Raw genomic sequence first — 17,111 nt, forward strand, 5'->3', positions numbered from 1 at the left:
TCTGATGTTATCAGTGTTTATTCCCTGAAAACAATAACAGAGCTGCGTCTGATATCAGCACAGTCATCTAGACAAGGTCCATAGCCAGACAGACAACATTATGTCGGTCTGTCTTTCTGACATCTAACAGTGCTGACGTCCAGAGAGCAGTTCTATGTCAGTGAGCTCTAAGCAGGCGTCACGCTGTCACGGCCAAGGCTGGGAGAGCAACAGGAATGTTGCCTGGTACCTCTAGTTCATAGTCTTTCTGCACACCGAGATGTGCGCATGCGTACGTTCATGCTCTACCAATTCATCCAGTCTGGCCAAAGTCTGCCACAGCAGCTTTGAATACCAACAGCCCAGAGTTAGCTGCTAATTGAATCTCGTATTTCGAGGGTTAAGTAGAGGAGAGGACAGTAGTCACCCTGGCATAGTATTTCACAAACTCTGGTGTGCCTTGGATGGTGGGTGAGAGGTGGTGATGGGCCAGTGGGGTCAGAGCAGAGCAGTGTGTGCCAACTGGGTCATAACATAAACATGCTCTGTCTAGCCTCACTTCATCATCTGAATGCTCCTGGCTGTCTTTCCACTCTACTGCTTTAACATGGAGACGTAGTCAGTTCTCTGTCAGTTTGGCTCCATATTTCACTTCTTTATTGACCATTCAATGTTGTCGTCACATTTTTTTGCGTAGCAGCCAAACTAATAATGAAGTGGTCATCATTGATGAGATTGTTTACCAAATGTAGTCATGCTATTACTTCTACTGTAGCTAACCCAGGGGATTTCAACCAGTGGTCCACGGAGGTACTGCAGGGGTCTGTGAAAATATGTATATATACAGTGCATTCGGAAAGTATTAAGACCCCTTGACTTTTTCCACATTTTTACGTTACAGCGATATTCTAAAGTTAATTTAGTCAATTCTTTTCCTCATCGATCTACAGACAACACCTCATAATGACAAAGCAAAAACAGTCAAATAAATAAATAAACTGATCACATTTACATAAGTATTCAGACCCTTTAGTCCACATATGTCAGAGTCAAGGCCCGCGGGCCACATCCGGCCCGCGAGAAGGTTTTTTACGGCCCCTGGGATGATCTTGATTTATTATTAGAACCGGCCCGCAGACCGCAGCAAGCCGGCAGCCCGCAGATCTTTTACACGCACCAATACTACATTTCCCACAATGCAACGGTGACGCACCGAGCAGTAGGCTGCTTCATTTCAATATTTATTGGCACAGCAGTCGTCAGCATCACAGTAAAATTAACTTTCAGATACCCATCAAAAATGGCAAAACGGAAGGTGGACACTGAGAACCGGGGGTTTCAAACAAGGTGGGAGTCGGAGTATATGTTCACGGAGGTAGCTGGAAAACCTGTGTGTCTTCTGTGTGGAGAAAGTGTGGCGGTACTGAAAGAGTATAATCTGAGACGACATTATGAAACGAAACACGCGGACAAAAACAAGAATATGGACATGGAACAAAGGCTACAAAAGGCAGAGGAATTAAAACGAGGCCTCAAATCTCGACAGGCTCTGTTCAAAAAAGCCAAATCACAAGGCCAGGCTGCTGTCAAGGCCAGTTTTATTTTGGCAGAAGAGATCGCTAAATCAGCCCGGCCATTTACGGAGGGGGATTTCATCAAAAACTGCATGATTAAAGTTTGTGACGAAGTTTGCCCAGAAAAAAGGCAACTCTTTTTAAATGTGAGTCTGAGCAGAAACACCATTGCCGAGAGAGTAGACCAGTTGTCCATCAATCTAAAAGAGCAGCTTGTGAAAAAGGGAAAAGATTTCATTGCATATTCCTTGGCTGTGGATGAGAGCACCGACATTTCTGACATTGCCCAGTTGTCAATTTTCATCCGCGGAGTGGACTCCAGCCTAAGCGTGACAGAGGAGTTTTTGGCTTTACGTCCTATGCATGGCACAACTACGGGGCATGATTTGTATGAAGAGGTGTCAAGATGTGTAAATGAGATGGAGCTGCCTTGGGAAAAACTCGTGGGTTTGACAACCGACGGAGCACCTGCGATGTGTGGACACAGGAGCGGACTGGTGGCGAAGATACGGGAAAAGATGCAAGAGGAAAACGCGACAGGTGAGCTGACAGCTTATCATTGTATCATACACCAGGAAGCGTTGTGCGGTAAAGCCTTGAAAATGGAGCATGTAATGAGCATCATCACGCGCACAGTTAACTTTATCAGAGCCAAAGGTTTGAATCACCGCCAGTTCAAGGCATTTCTGACGGAGTTAGAAACGGAGCATGGTGATTTGCCTTATCACACAGAGGTGCGATGGCTAAGCCAGGGAAAGGTGCTTCAAAGATGTTTCGAGCTTCGTGAGGAGATTTGTCTGTTCTTGGACAGCAAAGGGAAAGACACAACACAACTCCGAGACGAAATGTTTCTGTGTGAAATGGCTTTTCTGTGTGACATTACGAGTCATCTGAATGCAATGAACTTGCAGCTGCAGGGTCGGGATCATGTCATCTCTGATATGTACAGTACAGTGAAGGCATTTAAAACCAAACTGACTCTGTGGGAGACGCAGATGCGGAAAGAAAATTTGAGCCACTTTCCCAGCTGCCAGACCATGAAAGAGAAGCTCTCTACCAGTGCGTTCCCGAGCGCACAGTTGGCTGATAAAATAGGTATGCTTGCCGCTGACTTTCGACGCCGATTTGCTGACTTTGAAGCACAAAAAAGCAGGTTGGAACTGCTCGGTAACCCATTTGCTGTTGACGTGGAAAGCTCACCACCAAACCTCCAAATGGAGTTGATTGACCTCCAATGCAATGATGCACTGAGGGCAAAATATGCGGCAGTGGGTGCTGCGGAGTTCGCCCGTTTCCTCCCCGACACAATGCCCCAGCTGCGCATCCAGGCTGCTCAAACGTTGTCTATGTTTGGCAGCACATACCTGTGTGAACAACTGTTTTCTTTGATGAACCTGAACAAAACATCACACAGAAGTCGACTTACTGCTGAACACCTCCACTCAATTCTGAGGATTTCCTCAGCTCAGAGCCTTACCCCGAACATTGATGAACTTGTGGAAAAGATGGGACACCACCAAGTATCACCCTCAACCTCAAACAAGTGAACATTACTGTGCAATCACATATTTAGAGTTTTTACTCAGTTCAAGTTTAAAAGTTAAAGTTTAATATTTGTTTTCACTGCATGTTACTTCTCCTTAAACAAAGTGTTGTTTTTGATTAATAGATTTTTGCACTTTATTTTATTGTATTTCAATCCAATTATATTTTAAAAATATTTCAGTTGAGTGGATGATAGAAAATTGCTATTATTGTTTTTTTCTTTGAAGTAAATTTAGCCCACTTTTGCTAAAATAGAAAATATAGGCTACTGATGGTGCCTTGAATACCGGTTTCTTTCATTTAATGTTCATGTTATGGGGATTTTTATATAAAGGAAATTTGTCTTTTGTGTCTGTTGAAAATTAAAGATTACTGACAGAGCCATAAGAAAATATTGCTTTATTTATCTGATCATATTGGAATATATTTGTTAGGTTTTCAGTAGGTTCAATTAGGTTCACTAGACTATATGCGTCATTTAAAAAAATTTCAATGAACATTCGAACAGTCCGGCCCTCGGCTTGTAGCTAAAATTTTTATTTGGCCCTCCGTCCATTTGACTTTGACACCCCTGCTTTAGTCAATACTTTGTGGAAGCACCTTTGGCAACGATTACAGCCTCGAGTCTATGTGGGTATGACGTTACAAGCTTGGCACACCTGTATTTGGGTGAGTTTCTCCCATTCTTCTCTGCAGATCCTCTCAAGCTCTGTCAGGTTGGATGGGGAGTGTAGCTCCACAGCTATTTTCAGGTCCTTCCAGAGATGTTTGATCAGATTCAAGGCTCTGGCTGGGCCACTCAAGAACATTCAGAGACTTGTCCAGAAAGCCACTCCTGCGTTTTCTTGGCTGTGTGCATTGGGTCGTTGTCCTGTTGGATGGTGAACCTTCGCCCTAGTCTGCGGTCCTGAGCACTCTGGAGCAGGTGTTCCTCAAGGATCTCTCTGTACTTTGCTGCGTTCATCTTTCCCTCGATCCTGACTAGTCTCCCAGTCCCTGTCGCTGAAAAACATCCCCACAGCATGATGTTGCCACCACCATGCTTCACCGTAGGGATGGTGCCATGTTTCCTCCAGACGTGACGCTTGGCATTCAGGCCAAAGAGTTCAATCATTGTTTCATCAGACCATACTACCTTGTTTCTCATGGTCTGAGAGTCCTTTAAGTGCCTTTTGGCAAACTCCAAGCGGGCTGTCATGTGCCTTTTACTGAGGAGTTGCTTCCGTCTGGCCACTCTACCATAAAGGGCTGATTGGTGGAGTGCTGAAGAGATGGTTGGCCTTCTGGAAGGTTCTCCCATCTCCACAGAGGAGCTCTGTCAGAGTGACCATTGGATTCTTGGTTACCTCCCTGACCAAGAGTCTTGGTGTTTCCAAACATCTTACATTTAAGAATGATGGAGGCCACTGTGTCTTGGGGAACTTCAATGCTGCAGACATTTTTTGGTACCCTTCCCCAGATCGGTGCCTCGACATAATCCTGTTTCAGAGCTCTACGGACAATTCCTTTGACCTCATGGCTTGGTTTTTGCTCTGACATGCACTGTCAACTGTGGGACCTTATATAGACAGGTATGTGCCTTTCCTAATCATGTCCAATCAATTGAATTTACCTCAGGTGGACTCCAATCAAGTTGTGGAAACATCTCAAGGATGATCAGTTGAAACAGGATATTCATTTACAAAAAATATTTTAGAACCTATTTTCGCTTTGGAATTATGGGGTATTGTGTGTAGATTATCAGGGGGGGAAACTATTTAATACATTTTAGAATATGGCTGTAACGGAACACTCTTTGCACAGGCTATTAATTGTGTCAATTGTTTGCTCTTTGTTTGTCAATCTTGATCAATTCCCCATTAAATATACACAGAGTGTACAAAGCATTAAGAACACCTTCCTAATATTGAGTTGCACCTCAGAACAGTCTCAATTCTTTGGGGTATGACTCTACAAGGTGTCGAAAGCGTTCCACAGGGATGCTAGCCCACATTGACGTCAATGCTTCCCACAGTTGTGTGAAGTTGACTGGATGTTCTTTAGGTGGTGGACCATTCTTGATGCACACGGGAAACTATTGAGGGAAAAACCCAGCGGCGTTGCAGTTCTTGACAAACCGGTGCGCCGGAACCTACTACCATACTTCATTCAAAGGCACTTAAAACTTTTGTCTTGCCCATTCCCCCTCTGAATGGCACACACACAATCCATGTCTCCTCCCCTTCATCTACACTGATTGAAGTGGATTTAACAAATTACATTAATAAGGGATCATAGCTTTCTCCTGAATTAATCTGTCCAGTCTATGTCATGGAAAGAGGAGTTCTTAATGTTTTGTACACTCTGTGTATCTTGATTATATAGCTTTGCACACCTGGATTGTACAATATTTGTATAATTTTTTTAATTCTTCAAGTTCTGTGAAGTTTGTTGTTGATCATTGCTAGAAAGCCATTTTCAGGTTTTGCCATAGATTTTAAGCCTGTTGAAATAAATAAATTAGTCCCTAATCTATGGATTTCACATGACTCGGCAAGGGTGATCCATCCTCATTTTTCTCCTATCACAACCGTTGGGGTACAGAGATGGGGTGATCATAAAAAAATGTTAACCACTATTGAACACAGAATGAATCCATGAATACTTATTGACTAACTGTTAATAGGGATGTGAATATTGTATTTGTAAATTCATCACTGTGTAAATAAATTGAACCACCATTTACAGCTCGACCTGCCTTGCCTCCTGCTGAATCTTTGTCCTTACGAGTGGACTGCTACAAAGGCCCTAATTTAGATAGGTTTCTGCTTAGAATATCCAACATTTTGGTCAGCTATTTGTTAGTCAACTTGTCTAGAATTAGATACATTCAGCTTCTCTTTTGTCATTAGAAGACTAAATAAAACCCTTTCTCACTAGAATGTCATATATCGATAGAATGAATGCTTCAATCTACTGTCGGTACATTTTTCTCTGTCGTGTTTCTTTCGCGGCGCAAAGACATTTAGGTACCATTAAGAAAATGTAATAAAAAAAACAGGAAATATTTTCTGTAAAAATGTTTTAAATGACATCAGTTTGACCAGTTGTAAGAAAATAGAAAGCTGTAAAAACGACCCAAAGTGTTAAGATTTCAGTTTGGCTTGAATGCATATTTTATGTGCTTGAAATAAAATCAGCTTTTATGACGCTGATAAACATAGCGCCTTTACAGACGGTCCCTAATTGCACATTCTCATTCTCTCAAGATCCTCAGTAAAGAAAGAAAGAAAAACTCTATGCAAACTCACACATACTACACTGGCACTCCCACACACACACTCCTACATACACGCTCACACACATGCATATTGATGCCACACAGACACTCTTTCACACTGTTTAGTATACACTATATCCTGATTGCCTAGTCACTTCTAACCCGACCTACATGTACATACTGCATTACCTCACCTCGTACCCCTGCACATTGACTCGTTACTGGTTCTCCTTGTATATAGCCTCATTATTGTTATTTTATTGTGTTACTATTTCCTTTTTTATTTAGCAAATATTGTTCTTACTTTTTAACTCTGCATTGTTGGGAATGGGCTCGTAAGTAAGCATTTCACGGTGAAGTCTACAACAGTTGTATTCGGCGCATGTGACCAATAACATATTATTTTATTTAAAATCATATTTCTCCACCCATGTTCCCTGGTCAAAATGTATATTTGGTGTATCATTTTACTGCAAGAAATGATTCATTCTGCAGGAGTTAATATTAAGGCTACTTGAGAGGTTATAGACCTACAGTCAGTGTCCAGAGTTTCCATTTAACCCATCTGAACAGTAGGCTACAGCCTATTTGACGTCCCCTCCCCGTTTCGTGACTGTTGAATTTTTCTAATGCCTCACAATCATCGCACATAACTACGCCGGCACTGCTATCATACTCTTCTACCACTTCACCAAATCTTTCCCAAACATGGCTTTTCTGGATCTTTCCTTTATTTTCAACTCTCCTTTTCGCAGCTTTTCTCTTATTGAATTAAACTCCGACGTTGTCCACAAAAGCATTTGGCGATTGGCATGTCGGCTATTTGGCGCACGTACAGTTAGGCCCTAAAGCTTAGGCTTTTACGCACTCATGGCAGATAGCCTAAAAATAATGAAAGAAAAATCTCAATGTTGCCTATAGATATAAATTGCACAAGAATTATACATTATGGATTTTTTAAGCTATTGTTCTCTCTTTATTCAACCCACCCTTCATCCACACAATGTTTCATGACCCTAAACCCGCCCGCCCGCCCCGCAGATATAACCGTGGGGGCTGTGGGTTATAAATCAACCCGCGCATCGCTAGTAGTCAGAGTTTCTCTGGCAGTTCGGCTTTTAGACTGCGTTGACTCACTCTACACATTTGTCCACTACCTAATAGTGAAGTGGTCATCGGAGATGAGATGGTGTTTATTCATATCATTAACTCTAGCTAGGCCTATACAGTGCTGTAGCAAGTCTACACCCCCTTGAACTGTATTCACATTTTGTTGCGTTACAAAATGGGATTGAAATCGATTTAATTTATTACATTTTTTGATCTACACAAAATATTCCTGAATGTGAAAAGAAAATTCTACAGATGTTTACAAATTAATAAACATTTAATATCTAAAATATAGTAAGTATTCACCCCATTTGTTTAGGCAAGCCTAAATTAGTTCAGAAGTAAAACTTGGTTTAACTAATCACAAGTTTTATTGACTCACTCTGTGTGAAATTATAGGGGTTGACATGATTTTTGAATGACTACCCCTTCCTCTGTACCCCATACATACAACATCTGTAAGGTCCCTCAGTAAAATATTGAATTTCAAGAATAGATTCAACTTCAAAAAAAAAGGTATGTGTTTGGTAGATGGGTAACAGTAACAAATCAGACATTGAATATCTTCAAGCATGGTCAAGTTAATAATTATGCTGTGGATGATGTATTAAACCACCCCAACACATCAAAGATGCAGTCGTCCTTCTGAACTGAGCTGCAGTACAAGAAGGAAACTGCTTAAGGATGTCACCATGAGGCCATTGGTGATTTTAGAACAGCTACAGAGTTCAATGGCTGTGATGGGAGAAAACTGAGGATGGATCAACATTGTAGTGACTCTACAATAATGACCAAATTGTGAGAGGAAGAATGCAAATATACAGAATATTACATAACATGCATATGTATGCAACAAGGCACTAAAGTAATACTGAAGGAAAAAAAACATGGCAAAGGAAGACACTTTTTGGCCTAAATGCAATGCCTTATGTTTGGTACAAATCCAAACACAACACATCACTGAAATAACTGCCTCCTTATTTTCAGGCATGATGGTGGCTGCATCATGGTATGGGTATGCTTGACATTGGCAAAGACTGGGGAGTTGTTCAGGATGAGAAGAAAGGGGATGGAGCTAAGCACAGGCAAAATCCTAGAGGAAAACCTGCTTCAGTCTGCTTTACACCGGACTCTGGAAGAGGAATCACATTTTCAGCAGGACAATAACCTAAAACACGAAGCCAAATCTACACTGGAGTTTCTTAGCAAGAAGACAGTGAATGTTCCTGAGTTACAGTTGTGACTGAAATCTGCTTGAAAATCTATGGCAAGACTTGAAAATTGCTGTCTAGCTATGATCCCCACACCTTTACAGAGCTTGGAGAATTTTGAAAAGAATAATGGCAAAATATTGCCCAATACAGGTGTGCAACGCTCTTATGAGACTTACCCAAAAAGACTCATAATTGTAATCGCTGCCAAAGATGTTTCTAACATATATTAACTCAGGGAGGTGAATACTTATCTAAAGTGTTTTATTTTTCATTTATCTTTTTAAAAATATATAACTTTTCTTCCACTTTGACATGACATGTTATTTTGTGTGGTTCGTTGACAAAAAATGACAAATCCTTTTTAATGTCACTTTGTAATACAATAAAATGTGAAGAAATCCAAGGGGGGTGTAGACTTTCTATAGGCCCTGTATGCCCTGGCTCTCTGCCTGGTGTCATTTTTCTATTCTTAGTAGAAAGCTACTCTCTAAAAGCAATTACCATTGTTCAAATATTGAATTGTAAAAAAGGATGATTGGATTTTCACTTACTGCATTCTGTTGCACATTGACATTTTGATCTCAGATCTGATAGATTTCTATTGTATCTTTTTGACCTGTAGGTTAACTCATTAAATGGAAACAGAAGTTGCCAGCTGTGAGTGAAAGTCATAGTGCTTGCACAGTTTTGTATTATTAGCCTCTCATTTAGTTCCTAATGGTTGCTCGTCTTTGTGTGAAATGTCGAGTAGCTGGCAAGGTGAATAACCATGGTCTTGTAGAAACCCCTCTCTCTGGTCCTGGGAGTTAGACACCTCTGGTCCTGGCTACGGGTTGCCATGGGTCCTTCCAGAACACTCTTCCCCGGCTAGAGTCATGTGACCTGGTCATCCCAATCACAGGCTGTACTTGGTGAGGATCTCAAACCCCCAACACAATCGGTGCTTTAGTTGAACAAGGAGATGCAGAGAGACAACCGGTCAGAAGAACTTTGCAACACTTCAACACAACTCACCACTGGAGCCTTCCTACAAGGACAATCCTCCAACCTGGACTTCCCAACTGTGTGATAGCGCATCGCTGACGATACAACCACTTCCACCATTACTTCCTGTTTCAATGCCGTCTGTCTTGAGCGTGGTACTAAAATGAAAATCTCTGTCTCCCACTGGTCATCCTACGTTGTCTAACAGGGGAGCTGGGACAGTTGTACCTATAATCAAAACTGGCACCTCTTTCGGAGACCACGCACATATACATACACACACACACACACATGCATAAACACACACACAGCAGAGCACACAATTGTGCCAGTCAGCTGCCGGCCATTCCAAAGCAGTTATCCAAGGCAGCGAAAGGGTGGAGCTTGAGTAACCCCCTCCCTTTCCACACACTCACACACCCCTCCCCTCTTTGTCACCGAGTGAACGCAGCCTTCAGCCTCTCAGTTGACTCCCTCATTCACTCACTCCATCTCAGGCAGTGTGGAAGCCGGGCTGGATTTTACTACTCATCTGTTTGTAGCGGGGTAGAGCAGAGAGTGATAGAGAGAGGATAAAGACAGAGAGAGACAGGGGGCAGAGGAGCGGTGCGGCTATGGGGCAGTTGTGTTGCTTTCCCTTCTCCCGAGCAGAGGAGAAGATCCGTAAGTCCTTGGGTGTGGGTGGTCTTTCTGTCTTCTGGTTTTCTTGTGGCTGGGACTCAGATCTATGGGAGAAAGGGGCTCATCATTTTACTGTATGTCTCTGTGAGAATGTGTGTTTGTATCCGAGTGTCCATTATTGTGTTTGTATCGTGTGTAGGTAAGTATGTGCTTTTGTGTGTGTACTTGTATTTGCACCTTAGGTCTTATCTTGGCATTGCGGAAGAGTTTATAGTCCACTATAAACGACATGTACATGCCATAAACGTGTGTGCTCCTGTCTCTGTCACCAGTGTACTGATATCTGAACTTGGGGCTGTCTGTCAAAGTGCCCATGTCTTTTTCTGGAGCTGCTATGTGCCAACAGCCTCTCCAACAATTGGCAATGCAGCACACTCAGCACTGGAAGCTCCCATGCTGCCAAACAATTTATTTTTCATTTCTCTATTATAAATCCCTCCAAAGCTCTTGCCAGTCTGGCAAAGATAGTCTTTTTTAATTTGGCAGGATTTTCTCTCTGCATTGTTTCTCTGTCTCCAACTCGATGGGGGCCTTTCTCTGTTGAAACACTGCAATCAGAGAGCTGCCTTTTTCTGAGAGCATGTTTGCCCTAATTTTAATTCTAGCTAGGTGGAGGGACCGAGAGAGGGAGAGAGAGCGAGTAGGAGTGAAAGGGAAACTAGAGGGATGGGGAGGAGGGAGGGAGGGGAAGAAAGAGAGAAGGGTGAAGAGGTTTGTCATGAGAGGTCAGATGCTCGTTGGGTGATGTGATTGTGTTGTCACCACGCCTCGTGAGCACAGCTGGGTGCGAGGAGCATGACCTTGTTTGGCCGCTGGCTGGCCGAGTGAATACTGTGAAAGGGTGTCTGTGTTTTCCACGGAAAAGGGAGACAGTCTGTTCTTCCACGGGCACAAACTGTGAGCCCTGAGCATCTGACAACCCCAACAGCGCTAAATAATAGCTTTGGAATTTTAAAAGGCAGCATGGTGGAGTGGAGGGGGGAGGGGAGGGGAGGGTGGGTAGCTGTAACCAGCTAAAGCTGATCTGTCTGCCTGGTATTCCCAGTGTAGTTAGAAAAGACAGGAGAGGGCCTCAGAACACACTCAGACACATACAGTGCTAGTTAGTTTTAGTGACTCAAGCAGAGGCTTCATTGTGATCTGTATCCACATTGCAAAAGAACACTTGATTGTTCTCTTGCTATAGCATCATGTCAGCCTGAGGTGTGTAGCACATTCCTGCTTGTGTGTCTGATGAGTAAGATACATGACTGGCAGAGCGTGCTGTGTTGTTGCTGCCTGTCTGCACTCCTGTCGGTCTGCTTTTATGCAGCCACATGTGCATGCACACAGACACACACACACGAAGTGCATAGTCATGGAAAAACACATACACACGGCCTATTCTAACCCCGTCCAAGGACAGATTGGAGCTGGGACCCAATGGCAACCTTGTCAGGCCACCAGCACTAGGTCCCTCTGGTGACAGAGAGACACGCGCCCTTTGATGTATGACTGACTGCAGAAGGTCCAGAAGCGCTAGGCTCAGCATGCAAGGACTTTCTCACACACACACACACACACACACACACTGTATGGGCTTATTTGATGCATCACTTTTTCTTGTTGGAGGATATCCTAGTTGCTGTGTTGTGAATACTCATTTTTATTTTGGAATGTGGCTTATCCATGAGAGATTCAATCTAGTGTGCTGGTTGATGAGGTGCAGTGCAGCGGTTGAGTCCCAGTGTGCGTGTGTGTGTGTGTACAGCAGAGAGCGAACAGCACTAAAAAGATCCTTCCTCGCCTCATTTCCCTCAGATGACCTGGTGGTTTAGGAGGAGCTCTCTCAGGATCTCCCTAATGGAGCTGCCGTTTCCTCAGGAAATACCTCCAAGCAGACTCCACCGCACCACTCCCCCTTCCAGGGATGGAGGAAAACCACACACATTTACATTTTAGTCACTTAGCAGACACTCTTTATCCAGAGCGACTTACAGGAGCAATTACGGTTAAGTGCCTTGCTCAAGGGCACATCGACAGATTTTTTTTACCCCTAGTCGCCTCGGGGATTAGAACCGGCTACCTGCCACCCCGTTTGATAACACGTCTGATGAAATGTCTGGCCACAAGAGTGGTGTAGACACGGAGAGAGAGACTGCTGTTCGATACTTGCATAGTTTAATACTCTCAAAATCATTCTAATGCCATCGCCATGACTACTACCCATGCTAGTCTGGGTTTTGGCTTCCCTTTTCTCAGTCCAATACAAAAGGTGAACCACTTCGTCTGGTCTCTCAGGTGCACCCTGCTGGCCAGCTCTTTATCTGTCAGCCTGATCTCTCCTGCATTATTATCGGTGTGGATGTAGCGCTTAGTGCTCTCAGAGAGTTCTCTCTGAGCCACAGCACTAACTAATGGAAGAGAGTTTACCTTCACGCTGCTCACTGTTCTCGTTAGAGTGGGAGAGAGAGAGTCTCTAGTCTACGATGTTCAGGTTTGGCGTCTGTCAACCCATAAGGGTTTCCCCCCTCTTCACGTGGCAAATGCAGACATAGAAATAGAATTGCTAGTATCTTGTTCTGTGGATGTATGCACACCCTTCTATGTACTGCACACTCTCTCACATTGTGTTCTGTGGACTTCCACGGTACAAAGTGCACTCCTGCCTTGATTGAGTTGATATGTTTATCGTCACACTTTTGATAACCAACTTCTCCATGTGTCACTCGTATAGCAGCACACGCTTTATTCTAATCTACATACTGTAAGGTAGAATAAAGGTCATTACTTTGCCGTGTGAAGAAAGCTATTTATTTCTCCCCCTCTGCTGTAAGTATTCATTAAATGTCTTTGGAGAGAGACTCATCCCTGAGAGAAATACACTTAACACTTATGAACCTTTCTTAATCGGATTACTTGATTCTGTAACACGGTGGTCCTCTGAATACAAGACCATAAAACACCACAGAAATCAAATGTGTGAGATTCCTAAATCACTGAGTGTTGAAATTCACTAAACCTATCATTCAGTACTGCAATCAAGATATGCTCTCAGTCAATCAAAATGTGTATGGCCAATCAAAATAAAGAATAGGCTAATCGCCACACAACCTCCCCTGATTGTGGGAAATGGAGTCTGATTGTGTTGAAGTACTGTTCTGTTGTTAAACGGCTATTGTTTGTCTTGCAGATCTTTTTCAGAGTGGGCCTCGGGCTGCTCGGACAAGTACGTGGGTCTCTGTCACTCAGTGGGCTCTCTGAGTCCCAAAGCACCATTTCATTTAAAGCACTGTACTCCCCCGGACTTCCTCCTTTGACATGTTCTTGTGTAACTAACAGACTGTTCGACTCTAAACCATACTGGAGCGAGAGCGTGAAAGGATGACACCAGTGTTTGTCCTGTATTTAGCCTCCGCTTCGCAGTGTTCTCACTGTCAATGCCAAATCCCCTGTCACTCTAATGCACCCTCCAACTCGAGCATACTTTAATACTGGCAGACTGTCACTTATACAGTAGCTAACAAGAGAACTGTACTGCAGGCACAAGATATTTCTCCTAAAACTATAGCCACGGTAAATTCATAGCTTACCTTAATCACTTAATTGTACTCCTCTGGGAATGTGCTTAATTGACACTGTATGAGCTTACCATCACTGAACTTTGACCCTTGAAGAGCCTTTAACCAAAGGGCTCTTGTTGTGTTGACAGAACTTGACACTGAGCTGGAATAGGGTAAAGGTCATGTAGCTCCGGCTGCATGGTGTGAGTAGTGACCGGGTGTAGTAGTGACGCTAGTTGTTGTGGTGTCGTTGGTTGTGTAGGTGTGAAGAGGGGTCCGGAGCCTGACGATGAGGAGCTGGTGAGCCTGAGTAAGAGGCTGGTGGAGGACGCCGTGCTGCGGGCCGTGCAGCAGTACATGGATGAGACTCAGCACAACGGGGCCGCGTCATCTGACCTGGCGCGGCCCTCAGACAACCTCAACAGTAACACTGTCAACACTACCACCACCGACACCAGCGCCAGCAGCAAATGACCACAGACAATTCCCCCAGGCAGCACTGGACACTAACCAGCCCAGGCAGGAACTCAGGCAGTCAGCCAGCCCAGGAGCCAATGGGCGTTGAGGGGTTTTACTAGACAAGGAAGGAGTTTTTTTGGGGGGCAGGACACTGAATTGATTGTGGAATCCCTATGCAGCTTTTTGTGTATCTTTCACTCTGTCACCCACTACTCTCAGCAGTCTCCCTCCACACAAGCCTCTGTCGTGTCTGTCTGTCTAACTGTCTGACTAGTTTGGACCTTCATTCTTTCCTCCTATAAAGAGTTTCCCTTTTGAAGGAAATTGCTGTTCTGATTTATTGGCTGCCAAAGGTCGCCCCAACATTCAGAGTGGAACTGACGTGTCACGACACACACTACAGACTGATCTGGGACCTGAGGTTAGGTTGGGCTAAACCTCGGCCCTCCACAAGGTGCGGTCACTGCAAAGACAATCACCGTCTTTCTACTAAAGCTAAAACAAAACATCACTACAAAATGAACTGTAACTTAAAAACTTGAGACCAAGGGAATTGAGCTGGACTATGCAGTTAGAGAATATGCTGTGAACTATGTTTACGTGATCCTGTCTCATCTGTGCTGTATGTGGTTTTAAGACGTGAAGGGTAAATGAAGAGTGGGTCCCATGTCCTACCTGTGGTAAAAATCTGCTTTTTAAAATCTAATGAATATACACAGCCAAAAAGGTTGACCTACCGGCGATGAGGATCACATTGGGTGTCTGTTAGTTTGTTTGTGTGTGTGTTTTGTTTGTCCCCTGTAGAAGAGGCTGGTTGATGCAGCAGGCCTGGTTGGGAAGCCCCTTCACACTCAGAACCAGTGTCCGTCTCAGAAACTAGAGGACATAAAGGAGCTTTTATCCCAGCCAGCTGTCCAGGCTAGCATCCGCCGGAAGATCTCTGGAGGACAGAGTCCATCTGCATCTGACTGACTGAACACTCCCAGTGCCCGCCTCCAGGACGGAGACAGCACCAAGGAACTTCACATACTGTAAGAGTAGGTTACTGTACTACACAGGAGAGAGACACCACAGTACAAACACAACAGAAAGTACATTCAGTTGTCATAGTGGAAGGTTTTCTGTATGATAATATTATTTACATTTTTTTTTTTTAAGATGTTTGTAATTTTGAAATGAGTAGAAAAAAAATTGTTGGCTGAAAAAAAGGACAACTGATGAATTTCAGTTTTTAATTTACATGCTGTTAGTGAAGGAGATGCTTAAATGACCACATCCGAACTGGCCTTAATAACGACTGAATTGAAGTAGACCTTGATTTATTATTACCTTGCTCTCGGAGGCTTGTGTTTTGTTTATGTCTATGTTCAGCTTTTGCAGAAATTCACCAGAACCTTAACATATGCTTTGTGTCATGGGATGCTACAGCGTTGTCTGCTGCCTTGCTTATGGTCTCCACAGTCTAACGGTTGTTCTATGTACCAGGTCTGCTAGATGTCAACGACAGTTTTGTGTGTCATGTCTAGCCACAATGAACAATAAAATGTTAAGAAATCAGGATATGAAAATCGATCGAACAGACTATGTTTCCTGTCAGGTTGACTGATGCCTTGAGGCTGTTTTGGATGATCTATGGTGTCTATCTTGGGGGATGGTTCAAGGCAAATATCTAGAGCCTTTTGTGATGCACCCTCATTGGAATTTCCTCACAACAGATGGGTCGGTGGGTAGTTCCTATATTTTAAAAGCATCTGCCTCAAGCAGTTGTTTTACTCATGTACTTTTACATGTTTTCTCTTCTATTTTTGGATCTTGGCCCTCCAAGCTCCCGTTCGCCTGAGCCCTGGCACCATCTGCCCAAGCAGAGAGGGGGGAAAACAAAGAGAAAGGGGGAGTGGACGCTGCCCAGAGATCGAAGCAGGATTGGAGGTCGTGGGCTGAAACTATACTTATCACGGAGCTGCCTGCTCCAATCGATACACGCTCCCTACCAGAGCCACTAGTCTTCTCTTCACACCAGTCTGTAACATAATCTGCTATAGTATAGACAGAATAATAACTCCCATCTACTCAATAGCTCTCAGTATATGACCACTGCATTGAAGCCACCATCTGTCATAGTGAAGGCATAACAGTCACACAAAGGTTAAATGTGTCATATCAGTCCCAGAGCAATCTCTTTCAGTATATTAGTAATCCATGTTTGACTGATGTCAGAGTTGAGTATTTCATCGTTCATCATCTGGTGACTAAATTCCACTGTCTGCTGGGAGAAGTCGATACTGGGGTCATATAAATGATATAGCAGACCTTTGCTCTTTTCTCTCGATCTCTCTTCTCCATGATTGTTGTATGATGCACTAGCTGGCTTCTTTCTAGCCCTGTGTGGAAGAGACCATGTGCAGCTACACCTGTGCGCCATGTAAACTGTCAATCATGTGTCCAAAAACGAATTTCCATGCTTGGAAAATCACCTCTATCATATCTCTATAGTTATCAGACTCTGAAACTACTGATGAAAGTCAATGTGGTTTGCAGGAAATGAATGTGTAATGTCAAATGCAGATGTGAGTGACAACATATTTAAATGATATATAGGTAACTGTCCTAATAAAGGAAACACCAGTGTAAAGTGTCTTAATAGAGCATTAGGCCACCACGAACCACCAGAACAGCTTCAATGCGCCTTGGCATAGATTCTATAAGTGTCTGGAACTCTGTTGGAGGAATGCGACACGATTCTTCTACGAGAAGTTCCATCGTT

The 17,111-nt window shown here is 43.5% G+C and overlaps 1 protein-coding gene across 6 annotated transcripts in view; it reads left to right on the plus strand.

The window, feature by feature from the left end:
• LOC129825045 (A-kinase anchor protein 7-like) overlaps nucleotides 1-15,919 on the plus strand; it is a 57,025-nt gene extending 41,106 nt beyond the window's left edge. For 4 of the 6 annotated variants that reach the window (XM_055884762.1, XM_055884765.1, XM_055884761.1 and 1 more), the window contains 2 exons: nucleotides 13,519-13,554; nucleotides 14,151-15,919. In XM_055884762.1, the coding sequence (XP_055740737.1) occupies nucleotides 13,519-13,554; nucleotides 14,151-14,362 (248 nt within the window). In that variant the 3' untranslated portion in view covers nucleotides 14,363-15,919. Of the gene's footprint in view, nucleotides 1-8,454; nucleotides 9,085-13,518; nucleotides 13,555-14,150 lie in introns of those variants that run through there. The other 2 variants (XM_055884763.1, XM_055884766.1) reach the window with 2 other exon arrangements.
• The last annotated feature ends 1,192 nt before the right edge of the window (nucleotides 15,920-17,111 follow it).

Source organism: Salvelinus fontinalis, chromosome 27, assembly GCF_029448725.1.
Source record: "Salvelinus fontinalis isolate EN_2023a chromosome 27, ASM2944872v1, whole genome shotgun sequence".
Lineage (NCBI taxonomy): Eukaryota > Metazoa > Chordata > Actinopteri > Salmoniformes > Salmonidae > Salvelinus > Salvelinus fontinalis.